The 25459-nt window shown below is 39.4% G+C and overlaps 1 protein-coding gene across 2 annotated transcripts in view; it reads left to right on the forward strand.

Moving 5' to 3' along the window:
• LOC126469560 (uncharacterized) overlaps positions 1-25459 on the forward strand; it is a 335049-nt gene that overhangs the window by 270604 nt on the left and 38986 nt on the right. For both annotated transcript variants that reach the window (XM_050096680.1, XM_050096681.1), the window contains exon 4: positions 18335-18507. In XM_050096680.1, coding sequence (XP_049952637.1) covers positions 18335-18507 — 173 coding nt within the window. The remainder of the gene's footprint in view (positions 1-18334; positions 18508-25459) is intronic.

Raw genomic sequence — 25459 nt, forward strand, 5'->3', positions numbered from 1 at the left:
AGAAAAATTTTGGAACATGTGGAAACTTACTGTATCTACAATGTCAGAAGATGTTGAAGAAAGACAAATTCATACTCATAGCATCTGGAGATTTTGAAAGAAACTTTCAACAATATTCTTTGAAATACACTCTTTGAAACTTTGAAATGTGTAGAGATAAAATACAGGCAAGAAAAGACTAACTACAACTGGTACAGAAAACAGAATGCAGTTACAGCTGTCGTACATAGAAAAGGATACCAGAAGCAGTAGTTCAGAAGGTAGTGAGACAGGTGTTGTTCAATATTTATGCAGAGTAAGTAATATAGGTAACCAAGACAAAATTTGCAAAGGTATTAAAACTTTAAGGTTTGCTCATAACAGTGCAATTCTGTCAGAGTTGACAAAGGACTTGGATCAATCGACAAGAATGCAGAGTATCTTGCAAAGAAGTTGCAAACCCAACATCAACAAACTTAAAACAATGATAACAGAATATAAACAAATTAAATCAGATTATGCTGAGGAAGTCAGATTAGCAAAGAGAGAGCAAAACAAGTATATGAGTTTTGATATTTGGAGAACAACATAACTGTTAATGGCAAAAAAAGGAGATATGAAATGGACACTGGCAATAGTAAGAAAACCATTTTTTAAAGTCAGGAACCTGTTAACATCAAATAAAACTGTAGGCCTAAGTGTTAGAAAGCATGTTCTGACAGTATTTGTCTGGAGTGTAGTCCTATATGGAAATGAAACATAGACAATAAGCAGTACAGACAAGAGGAGTGGAGAAGCTTCAAACTTGTGGCATTACAGAAGATTGCTTAAGGTTTAATTAGCAGATCAATTTACTAACAATGAGGTACTGTATTGAGTTAGGAAAAAAATAAATTTATGGCACGACTTTACTAAGAGATAGGATTAGGTGATAGGACACATCCTGGGGCATCAAGGAATAGTTAATTTGGTAGCGAAAGGGAGTGTGGAGGGCAAACTTGTACAGGAGGTCTGAGGTTTGACAGTAGGAGGATGGTTCAAGTCGAGGGTTGCAGTAATTATGTGGACATAAAGATAATGGAACAGGATAGACATGCATGGAGATCTGCATTAAACCAGCCTTCAGACTGAAGATCACAACAGTAATGTCATCCCTCAGAGAGTTGCAGCAGTTTTCGTAAGGAGCTGTAAGATCCCCTTCAAAACTGTTCACGTTTTATATGTTCTGTTTCCCAGGAGAATAAAGGTTGTTTCATGTTTGATGAGTGTTAATACAATTTTTTTCCCTATAAGAATGCTCTTCAGATAAACTTCTAAGTAATTCCCAGAATGATTGTTCACCTGCAGTGGAGTGTGTGCTGATTTGAAACTTTTCAGTGGATTACAACTGCACCTACATCTACACACATACTGTGCAAGTCACCATACTGTGTGTGGTAGGGGTACCCTGTACCACTACTAATAATTTCTTGTTCCACTCACAAATAGACTGAGTGAAAAATAACTGTCTATATGGCTCCATACAAGCTGTGATTTCTTGAATCATATCTTTGTGGTTCTTACGCAAAACATATGTTGATGGCAGTAGAATCATTCCACAATCAGCTTCAAATGAAAAATCTGTAAATTTTCTCAGTAGTGTCCCTCAAAAAGAGCATTGGTTTCCCACCAGGGGTTCCATATCAGTGCCCAAAGCAACTCCATAACACCTCTGCGTTGTATGAACCTACTGGTAACAAATCAAGCAGCCTGCATTTGACTTGCTTCCTTTAATCTGACTTTTCACAGATCCTAATGACTTGGGCAGTATTCAGGAATAATTCAGAATAACATCCTACCTGCTGTCTCCTATACAGATGAACTACAATTTCCTAAAATTCTCTTATTAAACTTAAGCTGACCATACACTTTCCTTACCACAATCCTTGCTTATTCATTCCATTACATATTGCTTTGCTACGTTATGCTCAGATATTTAAAGTATGTGACTGTATCAAGCAGGGAACTACTAACATTGTAACCATACATTAAATGTTTGTTTTTCTTACTCATGTAGATTAATTTACATTTTCTAAATTTGGAGCTAGCTGCTTTTGATTACACTGACTAGAAATGTGGCCTAAATCATCTAGTATCCTCCTACAATTACTTAGCTTCAACACCTTCCCATACAGCTCACCATCTTCAGTAAACTACTGCAGATTGCCGTCCACCCTATCCACTAGATTATTTACGTATTTAGAAAATAATAGTGGTCCCATCACGCTTCCCTGGGGAATGACTGATGAAACCCTTGTCTGTGATGAACACTCACAATTGAGGGAAATGTATTGGGTTCTGTTACTTAAGAAGTCTTTGAGCCTCTCACATGTCTGGGAACCTATTCCATAAGCTTGTACATTTGTTAACAGTATGTAGCCAGGCACCATGTCAAAAGCTTTCTGGAAATCTAGAAACATTGAATCTACCTGTTGCCCATTATCCATAGTTCACATTATATCATGTGAGAAAAGGGCAAGATGAGTTTCGCATGAGTGATGCTTTCTAAAACTGTGCTGATTTGTAGACACAAGCTTCTCAGTCTCAAGATAATTTGTTGTATTCCAAGTGAGAATATATTCAAGGATTTTGCAGCAAACTGATGTTAAATATACTCTCTCTCCTCTCCTGAACAGGCCATGAAGGCCCAATGGTGCTGAGTGGCCGCCGTGTTATGTCAGACCATAGGCGTCACTGGATGTGGACATGGAGGGGCACATGGTCAGCACACTGCTCTCCTGGCTGTATGTCAGTTTGTGAGCCACTGCTTCTCAATCAAATAGCTCCTCAGTTTGTCTCACAAGGGCTGAGTGCGCCCCGCTTGCCAACAGCGCTCAGCAGACTGGATGGTCACCCATCCAAGTGCTAGCCCAGCCAGACAGTGCTTAACGTCGGTGATCTGATGGGAACCAGCGTTACCACTGTGGCAAGACCATTGGCCGATGTTAAGTATATGGGTCTGTAATTTTGTGGGTCTATTTTTTTACCCTTCTTATATATAGTACTCACCCTCTATTTTTTTCCAATCACAAAGGGGCTTTGCACTGGGTGAGGGGTTCATTATAAATGAAAGGAAGATACTGGACTGGTGCTGTAGAGTACTCATTGTAAAACAGAAGTGTTTTCAGCATTTTCAGTTGTTTGTCTATGTCAGGGATGCTTGTTACTATGTCGTCCATCCAGGAGTTTGTTCCATGGTGAGACTATGGTATGATGAGTTCATAAATGTGAAGTTTAAAACTTTGGCTTTCATTATGTTATCTTCAACTGCCACACCATAATGGTCAACAAGTGACCAGGTGGAAGTCTTAGACCCATTTAATGATTTTATATATGGCCAGAATTTTCTCTGCTTCTCAGCAAGCTCTTTTGCTAAGATATGATGGTGATAGCTGTTGTATGCTTAATGAAAATATCCTTTCATGTATGTACAAACCTCAACTAACCTTTGTCTGTCATCATTTATGAGTTCTCTTTTGAACCATTTTCTGAATTTCATTCTTAAATGATGAATGATGGTGGGTCTTTTCTGTCCTTAATCCACTTACTAGATGCGAAGTTCTCCAGATCATGATTTACAATCTGCTTAAACTTTGCCCATAATTCATTTACAACCATCTTACTGGAACTAAGTGACGTTAATTCATTATCTACATGAGATGCAAAGAACTGCTTATCTGCTCTTTGTAGCATGAACACTCTCCTAGCTTTCTAGATTGATTTATTAACTTTTGTAGCCATAGTTGCTATAATGACATCATGTTCACTAATCTCCACCTCCATAGTTCTGGTGTCGATAAGGTCCAGCCTGTTTATATCTACAAGGTCTAAGATATTTACATTGTTGTGGGCTGCCAAACTAGCTGCTTAAGACAGTTTTCCGTTGGTGTTTTACAGTTGCCTCAACTACTATTGCATAATCTGGATATTTTCACACTAATAATCATAGACTTTCTTTGGCTGACTTTAGAACTGTCACAGTGGAATAGTGTGGCTGATAAAAACATCCATCAATGAACTTGATTTCCCCTAGACATGTTATATGTGACCAGATATCTTCACTGTCATCTTCAACTTCAATAGACACACTACTTTTGTTAATGGCAATGAATACTCCCCTCCTATGGTCTTTCCGATATGTGTTCCATGACTTACTAAATATCTTAAAGCTTTCTACTTCAGCTTCAGCCAGCTTTCAGTCCTAAGAATAATCTGAGTGCAAGAACTTTCCTAGGGGACAATAAATTCAGAATCTTTGTGATGAATACTTTGATAGTTCACCAATACAATTTTGACACTTGAAGTGCCTTTACTCTGAATGAGGTCTGACTTCTCTTTCTGTGCATCAACTGGCGGGGGTTCATTAGAGTACCTCAAACTACTGCCTAGCCTAAAAAAAGACTCATGTGCACTCCACACGTACTCTGCTACCCAAGTAACTGTTTCCTTGTAGTGCACATCTGACATTTCAAGGGGAGTCCTACAGGTCACCACCTGGTAGTGCTGGTCTAGAAATCTGCAGCAATGACTGTCACTGAGTCAATGAAACCTTTGCTTAAGACCCTACACTCAACTCCAAATGAAAAGGCACCTATCAACTATGAAACAATGCTGCAAATTGCAAGCTTCGCTTACATCCCACGTGCGAGGCCAGCAGCCTTCTCCACCTCCGCCAACTACATGTATGAACTGAGGACAACATTGGAACCCATGCAACTGGCCATAATTGGTGCTGACATGAGCCAGAACTTGGAGATGACTGCACCCTACATACCCGATAGCCACTCCCACATCTCAGATGAGGTCGTCCGCAGACATACCAAGTGCACATTGGCTTTCTCTCCAGCCCTGAACACTGTCTTCCTAAGTGGCTCCATAATGTGCCTAACATTGTAACTTCTGATCGTTTAGTTTAGTGCGATTGTAACTTATTCCTGAGCAGAAGTGAACAGTAGCTAATTATTTAGTGGTTTTTTTAGTAATGCTATATATCTTTTTCTTTTTTTTTCTGTATTTTTCGATCCTTTGTCTTGGGTGAGTTTACTTCCTAGTGTAGTTTTCTGCTGCAGAAATCGCTAGTGCCACTTTATTAACTTGATTCAATGACCCTTGTGAATAGTAAATACTCAGTAGAACTCAAGTCTCAGATTGTCAGAGTTTAATCTTGCATTTTGTAAGTGTATATTCAATTAGTCAGTAGCCCAGTAGTTACTCAGCTGTTTGTTTTGAGACTAGTGACCATTGTAATTAGCATAGTTAGCCACTGAGTTCGGTGCCAACTATCATCTGTGGCACATCTCCAGTGCATCAAGATATGTATTTAGCTTTTCCTGTCTCTTCTTAATAGTATATACTTCTTTTATTGCTTCTGTGTTTTGGTATTTATAAGGTTGAGACTCACCTTTTTTTGTTAGCTATAAGTGTAAATTCAGGCACTCTGTAGCTCAGTTGTCATTTCTTCTGTACAGCCAGCTACGTAGTTCACTGAGGTATCAGCATACCTTTGTTGCACATCAGAAGGATAACAAGTTGCTTATCTAGGTTTCTGCCAACTTTTGCTCTTTACTCTTCAGTTATTCTTGCTAGGATGGGTAGGATGTGCTGAGTGTGGACATAGGAGGAGCTACCTACAATTCATGAACAGTTGAATGTGGTTTTGGCTGTGATCAGTCACCTTTGGGATACTGCATCAGGGTGTAGTAGTGAGTAGATTCTGGAGTGTCACATGGAAGACCTCAGGTGTTGCTTATTTTGCCCAAGGGCTCTACTGCCAAGGCACATTCTAGTGTACCCGATGTGGTGGACCTGCAGGGTGAGTGGTGAGTGGTAATGCATTCATGTTCTTGAGACAGAGGACCAATGTAAAGGCTGGCCATATGGCCTTGCCTATTCATCCTGTGAGTGAACAGGTGGCTTTTGCTTCAGCAGGGTCTGAGTGGGAACACATGGGCAGGAATTTGCTAATTACTGGGAGCTCCGGTGTTAGGTGCACTATGGAGCCCCTTAGGAAGAAGCATTCTGGGCTGGAAAGAAAGACAATGTGCACTTGATATGTCTACTGGGGGGCCTCATCCGAGATGTGGAGATGGCTTTGCCTGTGTACAGGGTGCAGTCGTCTGCAAGTTGTGACCTAATGTCAGTGCCAATGATCCCTGTCGCATGTGTTCCGAAGCCATCCTCAGTTCTTACAGGCAACTGGCAGAGGTGGTGAAGACTGTTGGCCTTGCATGCTGGGTGTGAGTAGAGCTCACTATCTGCAGCATCATTCCCAGAGTTGATCCGGATCCTTCGGTTTGGAGCTGAGTAGATGGTCTCAACCAAAGGCTTTGTCATCTCTGTGACGGTCTTGGCTGCAGGTTTATGGACCTGCATTATCGGTCAGATGGGGGTTTGTATGGCTCCCCTTGATAGATCAGGGGTGCACTGTACAAAGGAAGCAGCTACTCTGGTAGCAGAGTCCTTGTGGAGTCCACATGGGGTCTTTTTAGGCTAGGTGGTAGTTTGAGGTACTCTCATGAACACTCAGCAGTCCAAATGCATATAGGGAAATCAGACCACATTCAGAGTAAAAACAGTTCAACTGTAAAAAGTTTATTAGTAAATTGTTGAAGTATTTGTAACAAAGTTTCCAGATTTACTGCCCTCCAGGAAAGTTCTTAACCTCAAATTATTCTTGGGATTGAGAGCTGACTAAAACATGAAGTAAAAAGCCCTGAAATATTTAGCAAGTCTTGGAAAGTGTATCAGAAAGACAGATTAAACACCATAGGAGGGGGAGTGTTCATTGCAGTTGACAAAAATATTTTCGCTACTGTGGTTGAAACCGAGTGTGATAGTGAAGTTATCTTTCTGTGTGTAACAGAGCTAGGTGAAACCAAGTTAATTGTTGGATGTTTTTACCAACCACCTTACTCTGCTGTTGCAGTTATAGAGTCATTCGAAGGAAGTCTATAGTCAGTTGTGCAAAAATACCCAGATCATGCAATACTAGGTGGTGGTGACTGTAATCTACCGAATATATACTGGGACTTGTATGGATTCATTGCAGGGCGGACAGACAGACAGTCTTGTGAAGTATCTTTGAACATGAAAACTGTCTTGAGCAGATAGTTTGGCAGTCATTCGAAGGAAGTCTATAGTCAGTTGTGCAAAAATACCCAGATCATGCAATACTAGGTGGTGGTGACTGTAATCTACCGAATATATACTGGGACTTGTATGGATTCATTGCAGGGCAGACAGACAGACAGTCTTGGGAAGTATCTTTGAACATGAAAACAGTCTTGAGCAGATAGTTTGGCAGCCCACATGCAATGGAAATATCTTGGACCTTGTAGCTACGAACAGGCTGGACCTTATCGATGGCATCAGTATAGACACAGAGATTAGTGATCATGATGTCATCATAGCGACTATGGTTATGGAAGTTAACAAATCCGTGAAGAGGGCTAGGTGATTCTTTCTGCTAGAAAGAGCAGATAAGCAATGTTAGCATCTCACTGAGACAATGAACTGCAAATATTTAGTTCCGTAATGATGGCCATTGAGGAATTATGGACAAAGTTTAAACAGACTGTAAACAGTGCTCTGGACAAGTATATGCATTGTAAGTGGATTAAGAATGGAAAAGACCCACTGTGGTTTGATAATGAAATTTGGAAAATGCAGAGGAAGAAAAGGCTGTTGCACTCTCAGTTCAAAAGAGGATGCATAAATGATGGCAGGCAAAGATTAGTAGAGATTCATGCACCTGTGTAAAGATCTATGCATGAAGCATACAACAGCTACCATGGTCATACGTTGGCTGAAGGTGTGGCGGAGAACCAAAAAAGTTCTACTCTTATGTAAAATTTTTAAGGAAGTCTAAGGCTTCCATCCAGTCACTCATTGACAAGTCTGGTTTGGCAGTAAAAGATAGCCAAAGAAATCCTGTGGTTTTGAATTCCATATTTAAGAAATTGCTTATGCAGAAGAATCGTACACACATTCTGTTGTTTGACCATGGCACAGAATCCCATATGGACAACTTAGTAGTAAGCATCCCTGGCTTAGATAAACAACTGAAAGAGTTGAAAACATATAAGTCACCAGGTCTGGATGGAATCCCAGTTTGGTGTTACAGACAGTACTCTACATCATTGGCCACTTACTTAGTTTACATTTGCTGTGAATCTCTCAACCAATGCAAAGTGCCAAGTGACTGGAAAAAGTCCAGGAGACTCTTATATACAAGAATGGTGAAAGAACAGACCCACAAAATTAGAGACCAAGATCCTAAACATCGCTTTTCTAGAGTAATTGAATGTGATAAATTTCATAGAGACCAAAAAGCCTTTGGCACATTCCATATTTCTAAATCCCTGAAAAGTATTTGACACTGTACCCCATGGCAGACTTGACAAAGATACATGCATACAGAATAGGCTTCCAGATATTTGACTGGCTTGAAGTCTTCTTAAGTAGTAGGACCCAGTGTGTTGTCCTCGATGGTGAGAGTGCATCGGAGACAAGGGTAACATCAGGAGTGCCCCGGGGAAGTGTGATAGGACCACTGCTATTTTCTATATGCATAAATGATCTGGTAGTTAGAGTGGGAGGATAACATAGACAAAATTTCTAGTTGGTGTGATGAATGGTACCTGACTCTTAGAGTAGAAAAATGTAAGTAGGAAAAACAAACCCATATGATTCAGATATAGCATTAGTAATGTCCTGCTTGACACAGTCAAGTTGTTTAAATATCAGGGCATAACACTGTGAAATGATATGAAATGCAATGAGCATGTGAGGATTGTTGTGGGGAAAGTGAATGGTTGACTTTGGCTTATTGGGTGAATTTTAGAAAAGCATTGTTCATCTGTAAAGGAGATGGCACATAAGATGCTAGTGCAACCTATTCTTGAGTATGCTTGAGTGTTTGGGATCTGCACCAGGTCACATTAAAGAAAGACAATGAAGTAATTCAGAGACAAGTTCCTAGATTTGTTACTGGTAGATTTGATCAGCATGAAAGTGTTATGGATATGCTTTGGGAGCTAAAGTGGGAATCCCTGGAGGGAAGAAGACATTCATTTCATAGAAGACTATTGTGAAAGTTTGGAGAATGATCCTATTGCTGCCAACATACATTTCACTTAGGGACCATGAAGATAAGATATGAGAAATAAGGGCTCATATGGAGTTACATAGACAGTTGTTTTTCCCTCACTCTCTGCCATTGGAACAGGAAAGAAAACTGGTAAAGTTTGTCCTGCACCATAAAATGGCTTGCAGAGTATGTATGTAGATGTAGATGTAGATGTAGCATTGTCTTACCCACATGTGAATGCTCAAACCCTGCTGAAAGAACAGCCCACCTGCTCACTCACAGGGCAAATAAAACTGTGTGCCAGATTGGGATTCAAACTTTTAAATTCATTCCTTGCTTAAAGTAATAATTTGAAGAATGTGTTAGTGTTGCTTACATTTTGCATCATTGTTTGCACAACACTGTAATTAATTGTATTTCACACAGCAAAAGAAAAAGAATAATTTGGTTAAGCACTTTTTCATGAACAGCAAAGATCCCTGGTTCAAACCCCAGTCTCACATACAGTTTTAATCTGCTATGAAGTTTCCTAAATAATTTGGTGTGACACTGTCTATCTCTTGCTTCCCTTGCCCTGGTTTTTTGTAGAAGTGTAGCATGCAAATGTATAAGCCTAAGGTGCTGTCATGTCATATTTGTGTCATCTAAATATGATTTTTTGTTGACAGACACTCAAATCATTGCTGGCATGGAATAAAATTGAAACAACTCCACACCATTTTTTGATTAGCTTTGCCAATGGTGTGGTACCTGGAGCATGTAATCTTATAGGAGCATTTAATTTTAAAGTGCACTGATCTGATTATTTCACTTAAAGCAATGAGTATCTTCATCAGAGTGCAGCTTATTGAAATGATTATTGCTTCACATCATAATCTCACTGCTAGTGGAACTTATTATAGTCAAATATTCAGACAGAATATTTCTTTGGCTATACCAGTTTTGACTTATTAGGCATTTTCAATATCCCATGAAATGATTCTTATTCTGGATACAATGCTGCTTTAATTTTTAATCTTTATGTATGAAATCTCATATCTTAATCTTTCTATGAATGGACAGCTAGTACTGGTATTTCATCCAATAAATCTTCTGTTGGCTTATATTCAAAACTTGTGTCACTGAATTAAGACATGTCATATCGAGTTAAGAGGCATCATATAGAGCTTTGTCAGTGATTCACCATGCGGTCACAGTTTCATTCACGAACATGCCCTCAGATGTATTTGTGCAACATTTGTGAGTGGTAGAGTGGTAGTGGAGCTCAGCATCCCAAATCTTCATTCCTGGTGCTGCTTTTGTTTTGGTTTTCAGGAAGTTTATGTTTACCAAGCAATCTTGTGACCCTTTCAACAATCTGATTTTCCTGCTTCATGGAGTCCTGCCCCTGTGTCTGTGTTATCTTGTTCAAAGAAATTATTACATTTTGAATTATGAGTCCTCTGCATCAAATCTTCACCCATTCAATTTGCTTTTCATGGAAACATGACAGTGGTAATATGCTCAGTAACAAATAACCAAAAAAACTCAGTTTGTAGCCATTTGACACACTGATTAAAGAATGGTGTATAGGCAACCATGTAGTGCTGTTTCAGTGTAGTCATTACCATTTGAAAGCAGAATTCAAATTTTAGGAACTTTTGGACGCTATCTCATATCTTGATGATAATGAGGTTGTGGCTTATTCCCTCCTCCATTCTCATCTTATAACCAGTAATTAAGAAATAAACACAGATGGGAAAATATTGTTGTCTATCCACGGAAATAGTCATGGTCCAATAAGCCATAAGAGGACACGAGTCAATGTCCACAGCAGTTGGGTTGGTAGGAAAACTTCTGCTTGAGTGCACAGCCTGTGTTCCGCAACGCAGCATCACAGCTTCCACAACATGCCAGTACTGTCAAATTTATGTTAACCAGCACTCATGCATAGTAACTACCAATACTGGAAGTAGCTTAGCTTCCTAATTACACATTTTTGTATGTGGACAAGATGCGAAAATTTGTATAAGCTTCTCCAACATTGAATTGCAACATTTGAACCAGGTACCTAATAATGAGTGGCTCGTCCTTTCTCCTTTCTGAGTAACACTGATAGGACATGGCAGTGCCATAATGACATATCAACAGCCTAATCAGGCTGTATGCAGTGTAGGTTTGTTATTGCTGAAATACAAAAGATGGGGAATATAATGAGCATCTGTAAACCACAAATTCAAAATAGAACTGATTTATGGAGAGTTTCGCTTCCACTTAAGATTGTAAAAACATGCTGTACATTCTCTGAGCTATTATTGCATAGGAAATATGTGATGACTAGAGATGCTATAATTTTGAAAGATGTTATTTTCATATGAGAAAAACTGTATTTGTGGTTGGTTTCAAGGAAGGAAGGAATCTTAATGTACTATCATCACTGATCTCACTATAGATGGAGTGATAACTCAACTGGATGAGGATGGAAAATGACTGATAAACTATGGCCTTATTGAAGGAACTATTGAAGCATTCACCAGAAATGATTTTTTTGAGTCTATGAAAGATCTCTTTGAGAATAGCCAAACAGGTACTGGAACTATTTTCCTCTCAAATGTAAGTCCAGTGTCTCAGTAGGATGCACTTGGTCCACATTGGGATAATTAGGATGGTAAAATGTATGTGGCTACTCTAGTTCTCAGACATGCCATTTTAACATGTGTAATAAGTTGGATGGAGAATTCATATTGACCCAGCCCCTTGCCTCAATCATTCCAGCCATCCTGTTTTTTATAGTACAATAGCATCACTGGTATTGAATTTAACTTTGCTGTTCTAATTTTAATGCCATTACATTCATCTACCACTGTTTCACTCATACCTTGGTAACCAGGAAAGTGATTTGAACAACTACCTTTGCTTGCATGTGAAACTATAATATTTGCATATTTGTTACAGTTTCTGTCCAGATTGGTAGTAAATTTTGTGATATATTGACATAATCCAACTTGAAGATATCATGTCTTCAAGAAATGTTAAGACAACATTCATTTCATGAAGACTGTTAAAAGCCTTTTCACTCTGCTTCTGTGAAATCTAACACAGAGAACTATTTTATATTTTTGTGGGTGTTTTTTAATTAATCCTCCCCACATTTGTTGATCCTCTAATTTCTATAGGGTGCTCTAAAATTCTTCTTACAAACTTCTGGGACTTGTAGATGGGATGGAGTAGACAATATTTTGAATTGGAATCCATGTCCAGAAATATAACTGCTGTAACTACCAAATTTGTGTGTGCGCCACTTCACAGTTTGCACGTGGTGTTTGTGCTTAATTCAGCTACTAGAGGCCACCTGGGTTGCCAGTATGAGAGCAGTTGTATGCACAACCTGCTGCCTTCAGCCCCTATTAGAACTAATGACTATATAGGCTGGAGTGCAAGGCTCTGCCAGCCTCTTACGTGTTGTCTGTTGTATGTCCTTTGTCATTCATGTACTTTTGCTATATCATGTAATAAAGTACAGTGTTCTTGGGTAGAACACTTTGGAAGTAAGTACGGTATTTGACTCAGCGTGTTCCACTTCAGTCAAGGGTCCTTTGAGTTTTAATTTCCATGGCAGCAGGTACTAACAGTTACTATTTCCAGTTTAACGAGAAAGTTGGCACAACGTGCAGCCCTGTCAATAGCATATGTGCCACTGTTCCCTTCATACGATGATGCAGCAGATGACTTGGATGCTTACAAAAAACACCTGTGACAACATTTCCAGGCATTGTGGTAACAGACATAAACTTGCGCGAGGCTCTTTTTTTTGTGTGGATATCACCCCATGTATATCAGTTGTTGTGTCAGCTCTCCCCCTTACAAGAATCTCCAAGTCTTTGATTTGATCACATGTGTAAATTACTTTCTACCTATCGGTGTAAATGGACTCGTGTTATTGTTGTTCATGTGGAGTTTTACTGTTTACAAAAGCAGATAAAACAGCCGTACAGGGCATGGGCAGCAGAACTACATGGACTTAGTCATCATCGTGATTTTGTGACAAGTGTTCTAAGGAATCCTATGGAGATCAAGTGGTTTGAGATGCAGTCCTATATCTTGCTCCTGATGGGGAAGTTCAAGAGTGAGCTCTAAAGTGTGAAAATCCTATGCTTACAGAAGTATTAAACATAGTTATTTGAGGTTTCATGGGCTGCAGGTAGTTTGATAGGAGCCTGGTCCAAAGTTTCAGAAATCACTGTCTCTATCCCTCCCAACCTTCAGTCAGTTTGCAAACGAACAGAGAAGCTATTGCAGCAGCCCAAAAGATGTCACAGCATCTTATAGGTAATTGTTGTTTGCAGAATCAATGGTCTGCATCACAACAGCAACAGCCTTGTACTCTACTGCCTTCATGCCCATACAAGTGCCAAGCACTTGGCAATTTCTAATCAGTGCCATAAAAAACAGATTCATTGCTTCCGGGTGTAGCTCTCTTCTGAACCTGAGTGAGGATGAAATGAACATGGATGTGGACAGTGTGTTGGCAGTGACAGTGTCTCCAAGCAAGTTATACACTGAAGTGCGTGCGTTTAACAAACCACTGAGAATGCAGGTGGACACAGGTGCAGCAGCAACGTTGGTGAATACTGAAACTTATGTGGATTGGGTTCTGCCCATCCAGCTTCAATGTCACAGAGGCTGGTGAGTGATAACAAAAAACAGGATCCTGTTCTTCGACAGTTTTCTGCACCTGTGATTAAAAGGCTGTGGATCATTCATTAATCTTCTTAGTTGTGGACAATACTTACACTGAAAATTTATTTGGTTTGGGTGCTTTTAAACATTTTAGATTCACTGGCAATGATGAAGTGCATTTGGTTTCTGATCAAGTTACAATCAACAGTTAGATGGTCTCTGTGCTGAATGTTCCTCTTTATTTTCTTCAGGACTGGGATGTGTGACAGAATTTCAGGGTCATATTACAATAAAACAGTGATCCCACCCCATTTTTTCTGGGCCCGCCCAGTACTGGTAACTTTACAGGATCAAGTAAAAGCAGGAGTAGATCATCTTCAGTCCCATGATGTTATTTGACCTATTTTTTTCCGGTGAATGGTCAACACCACTGGTGATGGTAAAAAAACCTACAGATAAATTACGCATCTTCGGTGGTTTTAAAAAGTCAGTTAATTCACAGTCGATCATTGATACCTATCCTTTGCACACACTGACAAGCTGTTAGCATTATTACAAGAGGCGGGGGGTGTGGGGGGGGGGGGGGGGGTGTGGGGGGGGGGGAGGGCATTATTTTGCTGGTAGATGAGGAATCTAAATATCTTTTAGTTATCAATATGCCATTTAGGCTTTATCAATACCAGCATTTGCCTTTTGATGTGGCAAGTGTACCAGCTACTTATCAACACTTTCTGGAACAAGTTGGTGCTTCAGTTCCAGACTGAATCAACAATTTAGATAACATAGTAGTGTCTGGTGCCTCTACAGAGGAACATTTGCAGAACCTTCATGCTTTGTTTTCTGTTTTACAGTTTGCAGGGTTAAATAGCAGTTTGGACAAGACACAGTTTCTTCAACCATCTATTATTAATTTGGGGCTTTGAAGTGTCATGTGCTGGCATTAAACCATTGCACCAGCACATTGCGGCTACTGCCACATTGCCACACCTCACGTCTATCAAGGCATGACAGGCAAAACTGCATACTATCACAAATTCATACTGGACATTGCTACTGAGGTACAACCACTCCATGCATTATCATGTAAAGATGTTCCTTTCCAGTGGTCCCCAGCTTGTGACCACGCATTGAAGTTGTTGAAATCTAAGCTACAATTGGTCCCTTGTTTGGTCACTTTCCAGCCAGGCCAGTACCCTGTGTTAGATATGAACGCATCTCAGTTTGGCTTTGGCACTGTCCTTGCTCATAAGTATGCAGATGGATCAGAGTGCCCTGCTGTGTATGCCTCTAAAACCTTAAATTTGATGCAGCAGCATCAGATCAATCATGCGTGCTTTGTTTTCATTTAGACCTGGAAGCTCAAAATGTTGTTGATGGTTTTCTTGTTACTAACACTGAAATTGCAGATGCAGTAGCCATGGATCCTTTTTTAAGTAAAGTTGTTTCTTTTGTGCAATGCAGCTGGCCAGACAAAATCTGGGCTATTCTTCTGATCCTTTAAGAAATTGTCTTTCTGTTTGGAATGGAGTTCTGCTTTTATCTACAGAGGACACCACTCTCTGGGTTGTTGTCCTGTCTGTCCTTTGGTGTGAGGTTTTGCATTTACTATGTGTGGACCACTGGAATGTCTCAAGTACAAAAGTGTTAGCACACAGACATGTTTTTTCACCAGGCATTGAAAGAGAAATAGCACAAGTTGCTGCAACTTTCCCAAAGTGTGCCACATATCAGGCAGCCCCCCCCCCCCCCCTCCCCCATGCATCTTTGTCACTGTGTCCAGCTCTACAGTGCCCTTGGGAATAAATTCATATTGATTTTGTGGGACCTTTCCAGAATTTCTACCAGCTTGTTGTAACTGATGCATATTCCAAGTTTCCATACATGGTACATTGCCTGTCTGTTTCTGTGGTGACAACAATTTCAGCTCTGTCAAAAATATTTGGAATGGAAGGTTTTCCATATATGTTGGTTACAGACAAAGGCCCCGAGTGCATATCCCAGGAATTTGAAGATTTTTGTAAAAAAATTGGTGTTCCCCATGGCATGGCTCCTCCTTTCCACCCTGAATCAAACAGGGAAGCAGAATGACTAGTACGGACATTTAAGACTCAAACAAAAATATACATTACAGATGTATCATTGGCTCTTGACTAGTTGCTCAGTTCTTGTAAGTTTCCCCTGTTGGAGATAGTAGTCCAGCAGAGTTGTTGCACAGCCATCAGCCCCCTAATCTGCTACATGTACTTCAACTGATGCCAGGACATCTGCCGACACTAGCACCACAATGCTCCCAGCCTGGCACAGCTGTTTTGGGCTTGTGGTTTTGGTCGCTAACCGAGATGGTTGCCAGCAGTCATCAAGAGTCATCCTGGCGAATGCCTCTGCATCATCTTCACTGCTGAGGGGAGGATATCATAACATTTAGATCAGCTATGACCTTCTTCTCCATCTGCCCGGCCATCTCTTACCTCACGGCTGATGTCCTCGCCTTCCCCATCACCACTGCCAATGCCTTCAAAACTGTCTCCACTGCTGTGGGTGCCCCTTTCTGCTGTCAGTGGCCAAGGTGGGACTTCAGCTCCGATGCTGTTGAAGCCGACACCTCCGCTGCTGCCGTCTCCATCACAACTTACACTGCCTGTTCAACTGTGTTTGCCATGGCCTCCTTCACTGGGATTTTACTCAGTTGTGGAAATTGAATACATGCTGACATTGCCTGTCCTGCCATATTGTTTCTCACAGGGGTGTGGGTAGTGCACCTGTCTGCATTTGTGCCACTTCTGGCCTTAAGCACTAGTGGCAGTGTGTTGCATGACTCAACAACAGGCATTGACAACAGAAGAAATGGATGTGAGCATGGCGTTCACTTCTTTAGAAAGGAAGAGGAGTGCTGTAAGTACCAAAGTTGTATGCACCCACCCCCTGTTAGAACTAATGACTTTATAGGCCAGAGCACAATAATCTGCCAGCCTCTTGTGTGTTGTGTCCTATGTATTTTGTCTCCCGTGTGCTTATGCTTTTTCATGTAATAAAGTTACTGTATTGATTCCATGCTACAGCCATTTAAAAATATATTTGCTTCATCTTCATAGGTATGCAACAGGGTAGTTATTGTGGGAGGGGGGGGGGGCTGCTTACATTGGATTGGTTGATGTCATTTGACATGTGTCCCATTTCTGACCTGGTTTGAGCCTCATTCACATGTCTGTGAGTCTTTGAGCAACATGGTTGGGCACACATTTACAGAAGACACTGACACAATCCACTGGATCTCATGTTAATGGAAGAGCTGCTTTTTGCCTTTATCAATATTAAGTTTCCTTGCTGTTTCTTTGGTTATTAAAGAGTAGAATTGTAAAACATGATATACTGGGTCATACCTAATAAATTACTTGTAAAAGTGGTCGCGTTACCAACATGCTGTCAAATTTTTGCACCATGCAAATGGCATGTTTCCAGACATGGGTTTCAGTTCAAAATGGAATCTGCTCAGTCCCCTCTACAAGTCCTAGAAGATTGTAAGGGGAATATTAAAGCACCCTACATAACTTCTTAAAATACTGAGTTACTGCTGTCAAAAAATGCATGCTGAGAAAAAAACTTAAATTTAATATCAGCTTTTATTTCAGTGTTGAGGGTGACTAATGAGCAAATTTGGTAGCCATTAAATCACTTTACAGATTATTATAAGCACAGTAAACATAACTCAGTAGATACCAGATTATTGTTGTGTAGGGCAACAATGGGAGCATGAACCAAAACGATTGTCTGTAGATCAGTAACTTACCTTGTTTTTAGATGAATCCAACCCTAACATGATTTGCAGTTATGGCTTCATACATTTGAGACTATATTACATTTCAGCCCATGTTGCAGTATGTACAGGTACGTCAGAGCAGCGTTTTGGGTGAATTACAAAGTAGTAATGTAGGTTACAATTGTTGTTAATGGAAAGTACGCACAATGTCAATCACTGCTGGAGAAAACTTGCAGAGACTGATCTCATCTTACCAGATCACTCTTCCAATAACGTGTAAGGCAACATCCAACAACATATAGCTGTCAATATTAAAGCCTTCTCTGTAGCATGTTAAATATGGTTTCTCCACTGGTTATTTACTCGCTGACTATTGTTGACATTATATATAGGACATGTTTACTCCCATAGGACAACCTTAACCATGGACACAAATGGAGACATCTTGATATGAAAGACCATAACCTCCCATTTGATATATCTTTATTTGAATGAGATGATATTTTTAAGCCTTTACTGCAGAGTGTGATCCCTTTTAATAAGAAATAAATGTTTTTTTCCCAGTAATATGGATACATTTGCGCAAATTTGTAATTACTCATTTCTGCAGTGTATTTCTGTTTCTCACAGTGGAGCTGCATGTGTTTAACAGTATCGTTACTTATAGTAATACTATCAAACCAATACAAAGCAACAATGTTCATGAAAGCAATTTCATATGAGAGGCATGGAATGACATATGTGTGAGTATTTTTTCTTTATTATAATTTGCACATAATTGATTAAATTTACATAGGGGTAATTTTTCACAGGATTGGTGCTGAATACAATTGCTTTCCTAACACTGCGGTCACCCAGTCTGGTTACAAACAGTATGTCCATTTACCTGCAGGCACTTGCTCTGTCTGACAATGGTGTCCTGGTGTTTAGCACTGCAGTGAATGTGCTCCGTAAGCACTGTGAACCATTTAACATGCTAATTGTGGTAAGTATTTCAATACTAATAGTCATTCATAAACACATAAGCCTACCATCTATGCACCACAATATGATGCTTACTCACTTAAAAATCATAGTTGTGAGTATGTAATTCCTTAGAGTATATTTTCTGACACTACTTCTTAATAAAAGGAAAATGGATGATATATTAGTTACTAATGAGATATATAATACTTATTTAAAAGTAAAAGCTATCGTATCAAATTAATAAACAATAAGGCATGCTACTGTAGTATGTAGGAACTGAAAAATTGAAGACACACATATACTAAGTTATGTGATATGCAAGAATGGTGGGCTGCTATTCACAAACTGAGGAATGAACTCATAGACACTAAAATGAGTGCCAGAAACTAAATAATAATGAAGTTTATCAATAAATTGATACCTACCCATTAACAAAAGTAGAACAAATAACTGTATGTATACCATTTTAACACATTACAGATTGGTGTCTGTTGACATAGATGAAATGTTGACTGACTTCAATCATTTTGTCATTATTCTGCACTTTCTTATAAATGAACTCACATTTAAAAAGTTAATTAATAATATCTATGAGCATTTGTTTTACAATTTTTTACTTACAGACTGCTTGATGGACCTCTAGTGACAGAAAGTGATATCAATTCACAAGATTTCTGTATCATCGTGTCATGTGCTACTTATCATGGTGAACATTTTTGCTTACATAATCTGTATTGTATTTATCTTACTCAGCAATGGTAACTGTATTTAGCAGTTTTCATCAATGACTTTCCCTCAATAAAATAATTTACATAAAGGTGCTAGCTTTGCAAATAAACTCTATAGAGAAATTTCATGATTTAAGATATATCCAACTTTGTATCTCAGATTCACTTTAGGAAAATCAGGCAATCCCAGTCGACATACCAGTGGATGACTAGATATAATTCTTCATTCATCCAGCAAGTTCACTAGGTGCCAAAGCTAGGCACGGCCCAGAAGGACACATTCACCAGTGACAGGTCATGTGGCAAAACAATGTGGCAGATTTAAGGGCTGCTGCAGACCACAACATCTTCACTTGTCAACCAGCCAGAGACTACAGCAAGATCTCTCATGCATGTATTGAAGACAACCCTGTGCTGCATGGTTCTCTCCTAGACAGTAATTTGGACATTGTTACCAACTGAAAAGATTTGGACAGTGCATGGATTTGCCTTCCTGGCTAATGCAGTATGGTTTTCATTCACCATTCAATTTACAATTGTGTTTTCAGTGAACAAACTAACAGCATGTAAGAACACTGAGAGCATGGATTATAATTGAGTGTTTTACAGTCAAACCTACAATTCCTGTTTTCCAGCAGTGATGTATGAGCTATTCAACAAGCATTCAGAGTAATGTATTAACTAACAGGAATCTACCCTAGAGTTCTTGATTTGTGTGTTCCAGAAGAGTCAAGAAGTATTGGTTTTCGTGATTTGATTGTAAATAAGTTACACTGAATAAAGTCTGGGTTGTTGAAGAAACACTGTTAAAACAGTGGCAATGAGTAATTTTTTGGAATTGCAGCACACTTCATTCCAGAAGAGGACTTGTCAGGCCATTTTTCTGAGTGTTTCAACCATAATGAATGTCAGTTTGTCAAGCCCTGGAAATGACAGCTTGAGCAGTAGCCCAACTCATACAGTCGCTGATGAATCAGGCATATCTACAATCACTTCCAGAAATTACAGCTTTTCAGCCATTCAGTGGAGCTCAAGACTACTATGAAATGTACTAGAAGCATTTAGCATTTCATTTCCAGGCAAGTGACATTAAGTGCCCTGAGTGACATAGTGTCTTTTGTTTTCTGTAAACCAACAGGTCTATTATCTTGTACAATTATTCGCCTCTTGATCTGACCCATCAGTGTTGCCCATCACCACTTTTCACTTGCTTTTAAGTGAACATTTTTTGCAAAATGCATGTGATGGACACTCACTTAGAGTTCCTGCAACATTGTAAGGCAACCTAAGACAGTTATGCATCATGGATCGCAGACTTACAAGATCTCAGTAGGAAATGTAAGTTTGCACGTCTTGTAGCCTGCTACATTCAAAATCATTAATACATGACTTATATTTGCACTGGACAGTAAAATGTGTGCTCTAGTGTTAAGACAATCATATTTTAGTTGAAATTTTGTGTACTGCTAGGGCATTAGAGATTTCTCAAGCAGCTCAGGCTACCATTTACAGATACTGAAATCACCTTGATCAGCAAATGTGGTATGATCTAGCCTGTCTGATTGTGAAATTACAGAAATATTGTGAATTACAGATGGCAGTGGAGTGGCTCTCACTCAACCAGATGGGAATCAAACCCAACATCATAATAATTTTTCCACCCAGCCTCGGCAACATTTATGCAGGCTACCCTGTTGGCCTCATCATTCTTCTCAATGTGCTGTATTTAGTTATCCATATTACATCTGTGAACAGTGTTTTAGCCAGTGTCACATAGAATGTGTTTGTCAGAACCAGCTGCACCATAACCAGTCAAGTGCTACCATGAAAATAAATGACATCACAGTCCAGGGTAGTACAATGCTGGCTTACTCTGTCAGCAACATTTCATGGTATTCTCATTTTACTCCTGTTTGATACTGGACTCAGTCTCAATTACTGATCAGCAAGCTTATCTCTGTTTAGGGTATCCACCCTTAAAATCAGTAGCAACTAAGCTGTTGACTTTTGCTCATCATGAAATTCCTATAACAGGTCAGGTAGTTCTGGAATTAACATATAAGCAGGTAACCAGAACCCTTCCTTTCTTTGTAGCAGCAGAACCCTCTGTGGAAAATATTTTGAACCTGGATGTGTATTCTATCCAACACTTGGTGCAAGCAATCCACAGTACTGTTCCAGATGCAGAACTGGAGTTATTATCTACAATATGCTCTCTTGTTTATTACAGAACAGGGACTGGCTACTAATTTTTTTTAATCACATTACACTCAGAGGACCAAACTTGTTCAGAGTCTCCCTGATACCTTTAGGCTTGTGGGATCAGGTTAAAGTAGAACTGGACTGCTTCAAAGAGTTAAAATTACTGTCCCTGAGTCCTAATAACAGATGAGTGTCACCTTTAGTAATTGCTCACAAACTAGGTGGAGTGTTACTCCCATGTGGGAACTTCAGAAAAAAGTAAATGTGTAACTGATTGTGGACTTCTACCCACACTTGTGTCCTGATGAATTATTTCAGAACTGGCAGGGAGTCAGTGCTTCTGCAAGATTGATATTTCAGATGCTTGTTTTTGACATCCTTTGGATGAGGCTTCCAAAGCCATTTTGGTATTAAATATTCCTTTAGGTCTCTATCAGTATAACAGGTTACCTTTTGCTTTCCTTGCAGACCAGCAATCATCCAGAAATTTCTAGGACACATAATTGCCAGCATTCCACAGTGCTTAAATTATCTGGGTGATATATGAGGGCATGCTGGAAAGTAATGCCTCCAAATTTTTTATGTGAAATCTCTTAAAGGTTTTTAAATAAAACAGAAACATTACTAACATTCTACATCTTTATTCTTCATTCTTACATAACTGCAGTTCTCTGCCTCTAGAGGGCTTCAAATTATAGTGTATAACACAGAAGTGTGTAATTTAATTATGTCAGTGTGTGACAAACAACATGCTGTAATTGAGTTTCGAATTCAAAGAATTCATCCATATGAGGTGCACCCTTTCCTTCAGTATGATAATGTCAGACAACACGAGTGCTGTGACATCTGCAACAATCTAGCACTTGGGTTCACTGTCATTGATTATCCACCCCTACAGTCCTGACTCCGCCCCTTCTGATTTTCTTCTGCTTCCAAAATTTAAAGAACTCCTTCAAGGACTTCACTTTGATAGTGATGAACAGGTCCAAGCAGAGGTGAGATTATAGCTCCATAAAAAAGTCAAACTACGTACAGTGACCGTGTCAACAAGCTGGTCTCCTGTTAGGACAAATATGTTCGTCCCCACAGTGACTATGTTGAGAAACAAATAGGTAGACATGAAGAATAAAGATGTTGAATGTTAGTGATATTCATTTTATTTAAAAATATTTGAGAGTTTTCACATAAAAAGTTCAGAGGCATTACTTTTTAGCATGCTCTCATAGTAGTCACAGGAAGGACGCTGCAGGAGCATACATCAAATTTTCAGCCCTTTTAAAAGCTGGGTTAAAATGTAACATCTGAAAATGCTTCTCCTTTCAGCCTTCTATTGACCATATAGGATATATTCTTAGCTGGGGATGACCTTAAACTGACATCAGAGAATCTGACAGCTATTTCCATTGTTCCTATACCAAAGAAAGTAAATGATCTATAAGTTTTTGTGAACAGCATTACATATTATAACAGATTTATTTCCAAAATTAGAATGATAGCTCAACTGTTGAATTGACTGCATGCAGAAAGGTCCCTTTCCCCATGGTCCACAGATTGTCAGCTAGCATTTCTTAAGTTAAAGGAATGTTTCCAAACTGCTTCTTGCCTCAAATTGTATCAATATCATTCACCTTTAGAACTGGCCACAGATGCATCGCCCTATGATGACAAGGCCATTCTGTCTTCTAAGAACCCAAATGGTATAGAACATGTTGTGTTTTCCTCTAAGATGCTCACCAAAGCACAAGAATATTATTACTAGATAGAGATGGTGGCACTGACAACTATCTTTGGTATCCAAAAATTATGCATTTCCCTGTATGGTAACTAATTCCAAGCTTGTCACAGATCATCAATCATTGTGATCCGTGTTTGACCCTGAGATGCCAGAATGGACATCTCAGATGTTACAGTGCTGGGCTTTTTTCTTATAAACTTACCAGTATTCCATTCATTACTGTACACAGTCAAGCATGTGACTGCATATGTGCTGTCATGGTTCCCTATGTGTCCCAGTGAGGAATCTGATGAACAAGAGACTGTTTGCTTTCACATTGATTCACAGTCATCATTGGCATATGTATCCTTCCATGCTGCACATACTGACCTTGAAGGATACATTCTCATATCAAATGATCCATTTGATATAAGAATATATTCTGCAAGGTCAGTATGCACAGCATGGAAGGATACATATGCCAATGATGACTGTGAATCAATGTGAAAGCAAACATTCTCTTGTTCATCAGATTCCCCTTATATCAAATGATCCATTTGATATAGGAATATATCTGGCAAGGTCAGTATATGCAGCATGGAAGGATACATTTGCCAATGCCAGGTAATGCAGGAGACACCCATACCAGATTTAAGGTTTGCCACAGACCACCAATGGCTCACTTGTCAGCTAGAGATTGTTTACAGCAGTCTCCTTGGTGTATCTACTGACAGTTACCCTGTTCTATGTGGTTTTCTTGTGGACTGTATTTTATACTTTGTTACTGACTGATAACATTTGGATAATGCATGGATTTGCCTGTTGCGTAATGTGGGACTGTCTTTGCTCACCCTGGATTTTCAGTGAACAAACTGATAGCATATGGGTGCACTGAGAGCATGATTTATATCAGTCTTTCCCAGTCAAACACCCACACTGTGTTCTCCAGCTCTGCTGTGTGTTATTCAGCAAATATTCAGAGTACTGTACTGATCATGAGGTAGCCACATTCAAAATTCTTTTCTTTAGAGTATTCCACAAGAGTCAAGCACTATTAATTTCTATAACTTGATAGTTAATAAGTTGCACTTAATAAAATGTGAGTTCTTGAAGAAGCAGACTTACAACAAAAATGTTACCAACTGATGCCAGTGATAATTATCATTACAGAGAGCTGAAACCAATGTTCTTTGTTGTTACAGAGTAAGACTGTTTTCTACTAATTACACAGTTACACATGAAGTGTGCGACATTTTGATTATTGTGTTATTGTGGCATATATGTTACTGTTAATTTTAACAATATGTGAAACCAATTAATGGTTGTTGCTTCATTTCACCATTATTGATCTTCATACTGATGTTACCAATGCTTTAAAGACTTTTTCAATAACTGCAGATGTACAGAATGTGATGCATGTTAGGATATCAGTAAGAAAGTAATGTGTTGAAAGCAAATGAGCAGATAAAATAGTTGTTGCAGTTGTACATTATACAAGAGACTAGTCACACTGATGCCACTTTAAATACACTGGTGTTCAAAACTTAAAGATGACGGTAACTGTCACACAATATGTCACTGCCAAGTAACGTAGCTCACTGAATCTTGAGCATGCATAGAAACAAGTACTACAGGAGGTAACTGAGAGAAATAATGTAATGAGACAAACAGAAATGACACTTTTATGCAAACACAATAATTATACTGAAGTCCCCATTATTCATGAAGGTCCCCTGAACATAACAAAGGGTGGGACATGCTTCTTAATAGTGCGTGTGATCACCATGGATGGCTGTGCATGGTCTTCAATGTACTCTCAAGCTGGTGCAAGGTTGGTAAGGAGTTCTTGTGCTTGGCATTCCATTCCTGCATCAGCACAGTTGACAACTGCTGGATGGTCATCGGTGCATGTGGTCATGCTGCAGTATGTCTTTTCAATGCATCCCACATGTTCTTGATGGGATTCACAGAATATCCTCTTGCTCCAAGAGCTCCTCCACCTGCATAGTTCAATGTGGCTGGGTATTGTCATTCATAAAAATGAAAGCAGAGCCAAATGCATTCCTGTAAATATGCACATGGCAGAGTATGGTGACCAGTGAGTGTACTGTTTTCAAAGATTTCGAGTTCAGTATGCCCATCCATCATTATGCCTCCCTACATCGTAACATCTGGACCACCGATACACTCATGTTTGACAGTGTCCCTGGCTGCTTTAGATGTTCCCACCTCTTGCCATATCAGGTGAGGGTATGTAAAGCATTGTCAAACATGATAGATTATCTAATTATCATGAGGTTGTATGTTTACAAATGGTCCTCCTGTGT

This window comes from Schistocerca serialis, chromosome 3, assembly GCF_023864345.2.
Source record: "Schistocerca serialis cubense isolate TAMUIC-IGC-003099 chromosome 3, iqSchSeri2.2, whole genome shotgun sequence".
Lineage (NCBI taxonomy): Eukaryota > Metazoa > Arthropoda > Insecta > Orthoptera > Acrididae > Schistocerca > Schistocerca serialis.